Source organism: Melospiza melodia, chromosome 4 (genome assembly GCF_035770615.1).
Source record: "Melospiza melodia melodia isolate bMelMel2 chromosome 4, bMelMel2.pri, whole genome shotgun sequence".
NCBI lineage: Eukaryota > Metazoa > Chordata > Aves > Passeriformes > Passerellidae > Melospiza > Melospiza melodia.
In genome coordinates, this window is record NC_086197.1 from 88823056 (window position 1) to 88836936 (window position 13881).

Sequence of the window (13881 nt, forward strand, 5' to 3'; positions counted from 1 at the left end):
GAACACACAAACAAAAATGCCATTTCAGACTAATCATCTCTTCTTCATAACAGTGACAAACACTCAATTCAAGCAATAATGTTTTGGACATTACAATTTCTTGCAATCTAAGACAGATATGGAGCCACCGGGGTTCAGTGAAAACAGAAATAACCAGAGGTATACAGACTGTATCTATGAGGGAAAAACTGCTACAAATGGAAGCTGACCTCGATGCAGACAGAGCAAGTAGGAACAAGTTTAACCATAAATTGAATCTTCTGCACCACAGGCAGAGAAGTTGAACTTTATTCCATTGTTTTACCATCTTTCACTGTTAAAAGTGGGAGACATGATGTGAAATATCCATTGTCTTCAACAACATGTCAGATAGCTACAATTTCTAGTAAAGGTCTTTGATCCTACACCAGAGCAAAAGGAAGGAAAATAACCAGTTTATATCCCTTATAGCTGATTATTTTTAATAACTAGTAGAGCCTCTTCAAGGGTCACCATTAACGACTCTCATTCAATCTAAATTCCATTATTTTTGTGCTACTGAACAGTGCTGAAAAGCACATTAATATTTTGTTCAATACAGGTGTTCTAAGTGGTCCAATTAAGACTTCAGCAATGAAAAGATACTGTATTCTAAATTTAGGTATTGCCAAGTTCACACTTTCAGCACAAGCAATATGAACAAAAAAACAGCTTGAAAAGAACATTGGGCAGATCTGTTTTACTTAATCTAGCTAAAGTACACACTAGCTTTAATATCACTACTTGTGAATACACCTGATTTCTGCACACACTAATTATTCTGAACTTCTCTAGTCCATTCAGAAATGTAATTTTTATGCATACAATTATACTCAGTGAAACCATATCCTACCATGATGAAAATCATGCAAATATAAATTGGAAGTATTAAGAAACCCAGGAAAATCAGTGAACCCAAATCAGTAGTTGACAACAATCACTACAAACTGCTTTAAAAGACAGTACAGCAAGTTCTGCAATATTGGAATTGCCAACCCAAAATCAAAATTGCCTCCTATTCCTCCTTAATTATACATACCTAGATACACCACTAATTCCTGGTAGAATTGGATAATCCCAAAATGAATTGCAGAAAAACCTCAAAATCAGACTTATATGGAACAAATAGTACATTAGATTTTGGAACAGGCCTCCCATTAGAATTCCAAACAATTTTAATTCCTCTTCATGGTGACCATACAATGACCTTATAATTGCTATGTTAGTGCTTGTCACTGTAGATTAGGATTAAGGAATTTTAGTCATGCTTATACTGAGATAAGGTGCTTTGAGTTCTTTAGATATTTCCTACTCTTCTTCTGCTCCTTTTCAAGTTTTGTTCCCCTCTATTTTCCCATATACATACTAGCATAAAGAGTGGCCTGGGACTGTAAGGCTCAGTTGATCCTGATACCTTCAGCAGCTGCAAAAAGCAGCCACCACAGGAACAGTATAAAAAGAAGGTAAGAATCTGTAGATGAGAATCTACAGGTTCTTAAAGAATCCTAAAGAATCTAAAGATAAAGAATCTTTAATGAGTTAAGAACATTTCTACAGAAGCAGTATCCCTGAAAGGATTGCAAGTTTAACACTATAATTCAGGTCAGTTCGTGTCACCATGATATTTTCTGAAAAATCTTCTTTGCCCAGGATTTTTCTCCTGAGAAGCCTCAGAAAAGAAATGTAAACAATAATTATCAGATTGCTTTGCAATGTGCTTTGGAGGTTGCTTACCAACAGGTGCATCTTTGATTGGTTCCATGTGAATTGTGTTGACTTAATGAGTCAATCCCAGTCCAGCTGTGTCAGGACTCTGGTCATCATGAGTTTTTATTATTCATTCTTGTTTAGCCTTTCTCTTTCTTTACTATAGTTTTAGTATGTAATTTCTTTTAATATAATATAATAAAATAATAAATCAGCCTTCTGAGAACATGGACTCAAATTCTCATCTCTCACCTCGTCCTGGGGACCTCACAACACCACAAGTTCATACAATGAAGTCATGGTTTTGAACTAGTACAACTTGCAACACCCTCAATTCAACCCTTCACACACTTTCCTACAAATAAACAATGTCTTCAGCAAAGTTTGCAGCATGCCTGACTGTCTAAATCACAAAGAGCCAACTAAAATAGTCATGTAAGAACTTGGCAAGCTGTTCAAGCAATGCAGCCAATTTCAAAAGGAACTTCAAAGAAAAAAAAAAACAAACAGGACAAAAACCCAACTCTGATTTGGCTAGTAAATAACCTAACACCTCAACAGGCTGCTCAATTACATTTGTGAGTTTTCATTTCAGGGGAATAACAATCAAAGTGCTCCTTTAAATATAAGAAAACTACACAGTAACTGTGCGTAGGACAATCTACAAGGAATGGTAACACAAACCAGAAAGCAGATTGAATGTATTTCTAGAACTTTAGGTGGTCTTTGCACTCTTAATTTTCAATGGCACTTTCTGAACATGCTGAGCAATACAAAGTGTATTTTTTTAGTGAGAAAAGTATTTGTCTTTGGTAGTAAGCTGTTTTGTCTCAGGAAAGCTCACAAACTCAGAAACCAGAAATACCTGAAACTTCTTTTTCTTTCTTCTAACCGAAGTATTGAGAGAAACAGACTTGTATTTTAAATGAACTTGGTGAGTATATTTTTTGTCTATGTCCATTAAGTCTTGCAGATAAAGAATGCAAATAGAAAAGGATTTCTATCAATTATGAGAGAGGGGGGAAAAAAACAAAACTTTTTTCTTGTGAAACATGAAAAACTATAGCAAGGAAGCCTGGGAACATCTGTGCAGAAATCATTATTCTACTAGCACAGATCTGGAAGGAATTCCTTCTGCACCTGCCCATTCTGGTGTGGGCCTTCCAAAACAGTTGCAACATCATAGCTGTCTAAGGGGAAAAAAATTAATGGGAGCCATGGCAATAATACTGGAAATGCCGGGATCATTTTTTTTTTCTGTATAATGAGAGCCATTTCCCCAGGGTGGGAAAGAAAGAGATCATTAAATAAGATAAAGTTAAAACATATTTATCTTTGTTTGCATAGTTTCATAAACTCTGTAAGAATTTATCAAAATAACAGTCCAGTGCTCAAGAAGTTATTTAGAATAGAATGTTTCAGTCAGAAGGAGCCTAAAATGATCATCCAGTCCAAAGGCCCAACCACTTCAGGGCTGACCAAAAGTTAAATCACATTATTGAGGGCATTGCCCAAATGCCTCTAAACACTGCCAGGCCTGGGGCATCAACCTCTCTAGGGAGCCTGTGCCAGCACCTGACCCCCTCTCAGTACAGAAACGCCCCCTAATGCCAAGTGATTTGTAATGTTTTACCTGAAACAAGACACATGTATAAAACAGATGCTTCGCTGATCTAGTCAGCAGTGGTGGCTCACCAGGAACCATCACAGCCTTTGATGCTTCCTTCAATCTCTAACCCACTATGTGCTCTGTGTATGTTGTCAGATGTATGCTAAAAAGTAGCATTTACTCTCCTTATCCAAATACACTTCCCTTCAAATTTTACTTTATTTTAGTGATCAATATCCGAACTTCTTTCTCTGTACATTTTTAAGTCTTTGTTACACCAAGCTGATAAGCAGAAGTAAATTCAATTCTCCCATCGGAAATCACAGAATTCTGGCCTTGAAGAATAGACCACAGTAACTACAGAACTGAGCAATTTAAAATCTGCTTTTCTAGTTTCAAAATTTTAAAAAATTAAAAATTTGTATTGACTGGAAAAAATACTTTGCTTTCAACAGCTCTGACATCTTGAATGATAAATATGGGGTTCACTTCAGATTAATCTGTCAAAATCTCTCTGGGTTTATGTTTCTCTTCCTCTTTAGACTTACATTTAAATGCATGCAAAGATTTCTTGGTTGTGAAATAAAGCACTCAGCAGTTTGCAAACACAGTTGGTTACTCATGCAAATTAATTTTTAGAAAATATATATTTTCAGTATATCATATCTGTATTATATAAGCACACACTAGTTCTCTCGCACTTTTATCAATCCATGGGGAAAGGAATTGTCCCTAGTTCATTAAATAAAAGTATTTCTGTTTCCCTCACTTAATGATGGGCCCATATCACTTTTTCACAGAAGATCCTGACAATGAAAGGAGCATCCTAATCTCATTTAAATGTGCAGAATAGTACTCATTGTACTCCTAATTGTAACAAAACTGTATTATTACCTAGTAGGCACTACCCCTCAGCCTCAATGGCACCACTGAACGTGCAAGGATCAGTCCCAAGCTGATGTAGGATCCAAAGAGCCCACTCCAGTGAAGAGCCCACTTGACCTACCTGCAGAGTAATTGCACAAATTACTCAGTGGCAGCTTAAGCAGTCACCCTTCCACAGCTATTTACCCTCTCCTTCTCTATTCTGTCAGAGCACAACAAAGGCAGCTATTACCCTCCAGATCTCTAGACTCTAAATGCCCTGGACCTAACAGCAGATCAGACAATCTCTCAGAATTTTACATTATTGTCAGAATAACTGGTTTTCTTCCAATAGGCTCACAGGTGAGACAACAGTGACTCTACTGACTAACAGGCAATTAGGATGACCTGTTCATTTCTGTTCAAACCATTCCCACTCTTCAGGGCACTGGAAGAACTGGAAAGAAAGCAAACATATCTCTGATGTGCAAGCTTAAGAAAACATTCACAATACCTCTTCATAACCTCTGGAGAAGTAATTCACCAGAAAACAAATAATTTTCAGCCTCACAGTAACTTTCATTGTCAAGCTATATTGATTCAGAAGCCATAAGGGAAAAAAGAAAGGGAGAAGCAATGAGAAGGGTAAGATCAGCAGTGCTTCCATGAGTTTCCACACAACCCACAGCCATCTCTGGCTAGATGTACACAAACAATTTTAGGATGAAACCTCTATTAAAACTGCTGATTGCTCCTGAGGGTTAAAAAAAACCCAAAGGAATTGCCAAGTTTATTTACTCTAACACAGCAATAGTTTTACAGGAATTCTGTTGGAACAGATGGAAAGTACTGGGTTATAAAAATACATTTGTACAGATGAAACAGACCTAACATAATCTTAGACTATCCCAGTTTATATTAAAAAAAAAGACCAATTAGTACTATCACAAACTGGTGAACTCTGCTTCAGTACCAACCCAAAATTCTATTTGAAATCAACAGAATAAACCATCCACATTTATGTTGTTAGGGCTGGGCAGGTAAACAGTCTCTGGCTCCGAGCTTCTGGTGGTGTATCCTGGGAAATGGCACTAATGACTGCTGGTGGTCAAAAGAGCTTTTCAATCTAGTGCCAACTCACCACTCCTTTCCAGTTACTTTCACTCAGACCATCCAAATTCATGGATATGCTGCCCTAGGTGAGTTCTGATTTCTTTAGGAATGGATAATACATCTAATACAGTGTTTCATTAATGTACAACAGCATATAAAACCTAGATTGGTTTTGCAGTTTTTCTGAAACAACTCTTCAAAAGGTATATCCCAAAGAAGTAATTTTAAAGGGAAGTACATACCATCAGTGTAATATTCATCCTTTCTCTGCCAGTGCAGGACTGGTGGTCAGTGAGCCACTGCTCAGATGGGCAGATAAAAAATTGAGAAAAATAATACTACCACAGAAGGTCTTCATGAAAATAGTTATTGCACATTTCCTAGACCTTTCCCTGCTGCCAGGCCTTCCTGTTTGGCACCTTTCTGGGCCTAGGACAGGGGGCTTCAGCTGAGGGAGGGTGTTACAGTGAGCCACCCATCAGTGTCCCACCTCCTGTCTGAGGACAACCATGAAGTTTTCAGTGGTGGCAGGGGTGGAAGAGGTGCTCTCAGCAGGAGAATGATGTTGACTTCTTCCTCCCCACTCCAAGAACCCCCAGCTGAGTTAACATGCCCTGGCTTCATTCATCTGCATTCATCCACATTTACTGCACACCACACACAGCCTGTATGACATCTGCTTGAGAGCTGCTCCTTCACCACTTTTGGTTCTGCCCAGCTCCCAAACTGCCCTTCTTTACCAACCACTGGTGACCTCTTTACAGCACTGGGGTTCCCAGCAAGGGGAACATCCTGAGTACCCTCTTTTCACCCTCTGCTGCCACACTCCCATCCTGTGCCCCCACCTGCAAAGCCTCTGCTATCACACCGTGAAAATTCTCCTCTGCACTGCACCATTCTGTCAGGGTCACAAATACATCATTATACACATAATAATTACTAGCTAGCTACTACTGAAGGAAATATGGTTATACCACACAATTATACAAGCACAAGCCAAAATGAAACTAACTAAGCAGCAGCCACCCAGTAACTAGAAAAAAAAAGAGAGCGGGCTTGGGTTTGCAGCTAAGTAAAGCCAAACAAAGCTCCACGTAGGCAAAGGCACGTTCAGACACAACCTAACAAGTCCTGACACTCCCAAGGTTGTGTGAAACCTGAAGCCTGCATGAGAACTGACATGTTAAAGGTTAATGACTCAAAAATCAGATTTGCAAAAGCAACAGGTGCTTTGCCGAAGCCAGGTTGGCACCCCCTAAACAAAGGGGAGGAGAAGAATTTTTGGGTGTGTGGTGAAACCATTGATCTTCTAAGAACAGCCCAGCTGCAGAGGAGGTGCACACCCAGCCACCAGGGGATGACCACACCATACCAAAAAGGCCAGTAAGAAGCAGATCCTGCAAGATGGGGTAATGCTTCTTATCATGCCAATGTCCTCTCCTGATGAGACTCAAGTGTAAAACCACCCCCTGGGGGAGGTATGGGGACACTCACAGGTAAGCCTGAAGGTATTAATTCCTTCTGGAAAGTCACAACTGGCTCAACCTGTGCAGTCATGAGAAACAGTGGTCATGCCTTAGAAAGGGCCACAAACCTTCAAAGTCCCCTGAAGCAGCCCCAGACTGTGCATGAGCCACAATATTTCATAGTGTAAGGCTCCACTCCCAGGGGAGGCACCTGGGCCTTCCCACCTAAAGATATATTATCAACCCATTGAATCTTTGCTTCCCACCCATCACTTCCCTGTATTTCCTCCAATCCAAACCACAACAGGGGGACTTCTCCAGCCCCAAGAGATAAAGACTGTGACCACAACTTTGACCAAAAGAAAACAATATTGCAACAATCGAGTCTCCGTGCTGGACGGGTAGTGCTATCTTTCTTCTTCTTTTGTACTCTTACCCTTTCTTTTCCTTGTATATTTTCCTAAGTGATATTGTTATACTTTTATATATTTCTATTAATAATAACCAAAGCAGATACACACCTCCTTTGCAATGGAACCACACTCTTCTGAAATAAACCAGCCATGTGTATACACAGTGGTCATTCAGTCTCGTTTCACTTTAATCCACCACGAGGGATCTAGAAAGAACTTTCAGTTACCCTCTGAGGGGTGGGTAAAAACAGCCTGTCCCCTGTGTGTGGAAAATCACTCCATGACAAGCTACTGTCCATGAAGGAGACAGAGGAGTCCTATGCCATTATTTGAATAAAGGGAGAGTCCACCTGGCCACACGAGTGTGGGGTTTCTCTCTCGAGATTTCTGAGGATGCAGACCCCCTTTATCCTAAAATCCTGGCCACACGTTGACCTCTTCCCTTCCCCAGTGGCTGCAGTTCTAGGAAGGCGCAGCCTTCCCAAACCACCTACCACATTCCCCCTTTGAATATGTCATTTTCCACCAGAGTTTAGAAATTTGGGCTATGTGGGTTCTGCAAGAGACTTTGTGCTGACCCACTTGTCTATTACCCTCAAGTTCAGGAGTCAAACTGTCTGGGTTCTGCAACTTGAGGTTGGCAGAGGCACTAAGACCCATTTCAAAGACACTGACTCCCATTTCTCCTTAAGACACTCACCCATGAACTGTTTGTAAAGACACTAGCATCCATCTTTCCATCACCAGCTGTCGTTAGACAGAACCCGTAGTGCAAACGATCTGCTTTGAATTCTATTAGTCACACTGCTGCATGTTTAAATTTCAAACAATAGAGACACACAGGTGAAAACTAAACTTGCACTCTATCAGGAATGCATCTCCATGACTATGGACACTGTAAACCATGTATGTTTTTTCTCATCTGAAACCAGCTGGTTCTCTAGGTAGTATCATTTCAAAGAAAAAAAAACAATGTAAGATCAACCTTCTGTTGCCAGTCACATAACCACTCCATGGACTTTTAATCCAATCTAGTAATAAATACACAAAGAAAGCAGGAAGATGAAAACCAAGTTTACAATCAAAATTAATTTTATATTCTGTATTTTTACTATACAGAGTTACAAGCTTGAATGATTCATTATGAATATATCGTTATATCTTTCTGCGACAGACACTTCTAACAAATTATTAATATTTTTAAAAAACCCAGAAGGTAAGTGTGATGGCTGGAGAGACATCTTGCCAGAGATCAATGCATAGGATAATCAAAAATATAATTTAACATACTTTTAGGTATTGCAGACACTTGGAAGTGGCTGGTTAAGACTTTCACACCACCAAACAAAAAGAAAAATTCTGATGTGGTACGCTTTGTTTGTTTGTGCAAGAAACTTGAAATTGAATAATTTCAATTACTGAGAATAGGGAATGCTTAATTCCATTCAGCTCATTCATTAATGTTAGATTTCTGTAGAAATTGTGAAGTGACTGTGTTCCTGTTGAACTAACTGTGCCAGGTGTTTGTGGTGCCTTTATGCACATAACGCCTGTGGTGGGAACACAGGCAGTGTAGAGTTTATCCAACATAAACCCAGACCAATAAAGACACACTGCCTGATTGAACATAAAGCCTTCCAGAGCACTATTACCATAACAAACGTTCTGAATTAGCAAAGTGACCCTGCACTCTGTCAATATTTTAGAACCATCTTTCCAATAACCATGTCATCTTTGATATACTACTAGAAGTCAAAATGATAAAACTACAGCTTCACTTTCCTACAGATATTAAAAAAACACTCTCAATAAGATAATTCTGATTGATAAGTCTATAAATAAATATTAACATGAGATATAATAAAACTCTTGACTTTTTTATTAACATAAGACTGCAGAATGGCTGCAGATTTATCACGTACTACAGGAAAAAAGCCTAGGCCTGTCCACACAGTAACCATGATAAACAGAAACCATCATTATACAGATCATAACAAAAAAATTAAAAACTTGAACCCATTAAACTACACTGAATTTTGTATGCTCACACAGAGCACAAACTTCAAGCTACATAACCACAATCTTGCAATTCTCAGCCTTAGATAAACTACTTCAGACAACACATAGTAACAGCACTAACAGAGGCAAGATGGGAACAGAATATGGAGTTTTTCCAAGACTTAACTAGATTGGAATCAGTGGAGGACCTCAGCAGAGGGAAAACAGGATGACAGGTATATGGCCTGGAGCTTACCTGAAGCTCACATAAGACCACAAGCTTACACACAGAGCTGGTAAGAGAGAAGTCCTGTCTAGACACAGGGTTATAACCTGCAGGCAGTGCAAACACCCCTGCAGAGGAAGAGGAATCTTTGGGCTGGAAAACATAGTGAGTAGAAGGAGAGAGTGCAGCCTATTTCCACTCTTTCACACAGACTGCAGGGACAAGGTCTTGGTCCTTCGCCACATGACAATTGTGTAAAATTATGCCAGGCAGCGACAAATGAAGGTTGCATGGCAGGTGACAGTAACATTTTCATCAGATCATAAATGCCCTTCAGCATGTGTGAAGAAGGGAGAGACAGGGTGCAGAGGGACATGGCTGCTACTGCAATTGATCCAGACAACAGTGGACAATTACCAACACCAGAGGATGCTCTGGGATACATATGTAAGTTCTTCCGCCAGATTAGAGCTGGCTCTTGAGTCAAAGACTTCTGCTTCCTGATAAACTACATCTTAGAGAGTCAGGAAAGAATTGTGAAGTTTTTATTTGATAGGTATGGAGTAGTAATAACTAGAATTAAATTAATTTCTTTCTATTCTAGCATTTTTTAAAGTTACAGCTAATGTTGGCATTCAAAAGCTATGGAGCTGATATAAAAACCTTTTAATCATAAAGAAATTCCAGAAAGAGCATTACCTGACAACCAAAACACTTCTGGATTTTACAATTTTTACAGAATTTCTCATCCTATGAGACACATTTCTCCTAAAGGCAACCTGATGTGACCCTGAAGCTAAACCAGGTTGGCTTGGAGAACATCAAGTAGTGCAATGCCATCTGCATAGTGCTGAATCTGGATACTCTGGCAACACTGGCAGTGTGAGGATGCCAGTAAACTGGGAAATGCTGACAAATAAACCACATGAAATTGAGAGCTAAAGGAATAGAAAGTGTGTCCTTAATGAATAAGACAGACAGAAAGACAGAAAAAGGGGAAGAAGAGTCACAAATTTACTTTATAGCACAAACACTGCTTCACTGACCACAAGTTACACTACCTGTACAAACTGGAAGAACTTCCCTCATGTCCTCCAAGGAAAACAAGCAAAAACACACACAACAACAACAAAAAAAAAAAAAAAAAAACAACCAAAAAACCACAAAACATCACCACAACAAAAAAACCTCAAAACCAAACAAAAAGAAAAACCCAAGAAAAAAAACCTAGGAATAAATTACAGTTATCAACTAACAACTGTTGATGTAAATTAGTGACCACATTGGTCCTGCAACTCATCAAAATCCAAAGAAAAGAACCAGCATGACCCAAACTGTTGTTAAAAGCATTTCTCTCCAGGTATTTAGGAATACACAACTGCTAATTATTACAGAATTTTCAGCATTCTCTGAATTTTGCAGTTTGCTCTCGCAGTCTTTCACAGTTTCATTTAACACCACATTTCACAAGCTTTAGCCAATGAATGTGTTTACAGATGAATCACAAACGTGTTAACCATTAATCTCTGCCCTAGTGTCACTCATTTTATACTCTGCTCTGAAGCATAATTTTGTAATCAAAAAGTGTCATCCAGCACATAGAGAAGAAAGGAATCTCCATGGAAATTCCCATCCTTCTGCACTTGACATCAAGACAAATTAAAAAGTTTTAACAAAACTGACATGGCTTTTAACAACATCTACAGAGAAACTGCTGCTGCAAACTGTATCCTGAAATTAGTTACAAGTAAGGTTAGAATCGACTGACTCTGTTCTGTACCTGCATTTCTATGGAACTACCTGATGGATTACTGTGAAACATGGCAGGTATACACAGATCATACCTGGAATTAAAGGAACTCCCATACTAAGTGAATTGGGTCAAATTCAGCATAAGTGCTCTGATATCTGTAACTGTGACAGGCTATCTGAAGAACTTAGAAGTAAAGTAAAGGTCCTGGATCGTTTTACACATTACAGCACACCTTTCCTCAGACAAAGTTGGTGCTTGTGAACCTTGCAGAGACAGCAAGTACAACGGGGTGTTTGTATGTCAGCCTGGCAAGTGTTTCAGTATTAAAAAATTAATCTTACTCTATTCCTCACTGCTTCAGCCTTCTTTTGAAATTCACACTTCATGAAACATCAAATCAGACTTTATTTACTAAGGAAAGAGAGGGAGTGGTCTGACAATCTAAGTTTACACTGCCGTTCTATCGTGGTAGTACTACAGGTAAACAGCAACATTATAAAATGAGGAGCTACATTACAAAATGAAGCACCGGACTGCAGAAGAAACTCTGTCGCATTTCCATCAGGAAATACACGGACAGTTCAAATTTTCCGCTAGAAGCTGCCAACTCTGCTGGCGAAAGGCGTCACCGCTTTGCAACTACTAGGAAATACTTAAGGAAGTCGCGGAATGTGAACATGAATAAAAAAGCGCACAAATAAAAACTATTTTTGGACCTCTAACGACAAAGCCTCTGCATCACGGGAGAAAACAGGACTTCTGAAACACCGATAAACAAGCGTCAAACGAACAAAACCACAGACACTACATTTGGCGTTACGCACTCCCTCAATTTCTCGGCAATTTGGGTTGGCACTCCCTCAATTTCTCGGCAGCAGCGTTACGATAAAACATGACGAGGCAACACAACACGCCCGTACTCCCAAGTTTTGCAAGAGAGCCTTGAAGAACCCGTGACAGGATTGCTGCGGACGGAAAGTCTCTGTCCCCACCGAGGCGCTTGGGACAGCTCCAGAAGTTCAACATCTGCCGGGTGACGCGCCCCGACTCCCGCTCCGGGCAGGGCGCGGGGCGGCGGCAGCCGCTGCCCGTCTCGGCAGAGCCCGGAACCGGCGCTTGGCTCCCGGGCCCGGCGGCAGCACCGGTGCCCGGACACGCCCGGTGCGCGGCCCGCGGGCTGCAGCGGGCTGGCAGCCGGCCCCGGGCTGCGCCCGGCTCTGCCCGAGGATGCGCCGGCGGCATCCCCGGCTGCCCGCGCTCCGCTCCGAGGGCAGGGGCGAGAGCGGCTCGCACAGCGCGGGGCGTGCGGAGGGCGTCCCGCACTGCCCTTCTCCCGCCCGCTCCGCTGACAGCCCGGGACGAGCGGCCCCCGCCCGTCCGCCCGCTCCGACGCCGCGGGGCGAGCGGGTGGCGCGGCCGTGAGCCGGCTCCGTACCTGCAGGACACGGACAGCTCCACCTTGGTGGCCGGGATGCTGGAGCTGAGTACGTTAAAATCCCCCACGGACGCCATCTTCGGAAGCCCACCGCTTCTGCCCAGCTCCTGCTGCCCCGCCGGCTTCCCCAGCCCGAACATGGGACAGAGCGGCGCGGGCGGGAACGAGGGACGGACGGACGGAGGGAGGGAAGCAGGAGGCGGCGCCTGCCGGCCTCCACGGCGCGGTGCCGCTGCCGCCCGTGGCGCGGAGCCCGCTCCGCTCCGCACCCGCGGGATGCGCCCGCCGCCTGGAGCGGCGAGGCGGGAGCGGGCCGTGACGTCACCGGCAGCGGGAGCCGCGCGTGCCCGCCCCGGGCGCGGGGAGCCCGACGGCCCGAGCGGGGACACGGCGGAGCCCTCAGGGAGCGCTGCACCGGGGCCGCCGCCACCCCACGGCCGGCGCGGCGGGCAAGTGCCCTGCTGGAGGCGTGCCCAGGGTGCCGCTCCTCCTCGGTCTCTTCCCTCCTGAGCCCTGCACGGACACTGCCGTTCCGTCCCGTCCCGCCCCGCAGGCTGTCCGGGGAATCTCTTCCCTGCGCTTTAGTGAACAAGGGAGCTCCCCGGTGTCTTCCCCTTGGCTCCTGCACGGAAACTCCCGCGCCGTTCTGTCCCGTTCCGCGGGCTGTGCGGGGAATCCGCTCCTCCCGCGTTAGTGCGGGTGAGAGATGTGCGTGTGCGGGTCCCTGCGCCCCGAGCAACCGCAGCGGCGGCTGGGGACAGCGGCTGCGGGCCGCACTCCAAGGCCGGGCGCGGGGTGCCCCTGCCGAGGCCGCCCCCACCAAAGCCCCGGGCGGCCACGCGCGCGCTCGGCGGGCACGGCGGGGCCCGGGGCAGGGCCGGGGCCGCCAGGGGGCGCGGCGGAGCGGCCGGAGGGCAGGGCCGGGCCGGGCCCGTGAGGGCCGGTGGGGGCTCCGGCGGCGGCAAAGGGAGCGCGGCGGCGGTGAATGCCCTCGGAAAGCCTGCAGCCCTTCCCATTGCAAAACAGGCGAATTTACCTCGGTTACTGCGTGCAGTGACACACTGAAAAACGGGGGCTTCACTCTCCCACACGTGCGCAGACCCATTCCTTTTTTTTCCCCCAAGACCACCAATCCAGTTGCCCTGAATCTGTTCATAGTAGTTCACAATAATCATGACAATTCCATCATCTTGTATGTAATGTGTTCAACTTGTATCCATTATTATGGCATCTAAGTAGTCCCCAATATTTATTTCTCATCATAGCAGTTTAAAGAGAG

The 13881-nt window shown here is 43.5% G+C and overlaps 1 protein-coding gene across 1 annotated transcript in view; it reads right to left on the minus strand.

Moving 5' to 3' along the window:
• CPNE8 (copine 8) overlaps positions 1-12822 on the minus strand; it is a 70120-nt gene extending 57298 nt beyond the window's left edge. The window contains exon 1 of the mRNA XM_063155464.1: positions 12603-12822. Within this exon, the coding sequence (XP_063011534.1) occupies positions 12603-12742 (140 nt within the window). The 5' untranslated portion in view covers positions 12743-12822. The remainder of the gene's footprint in view (positions 1-12602) is intronic.
• Positions 12823-13881: the final 1059 nt, after the last annotated feature.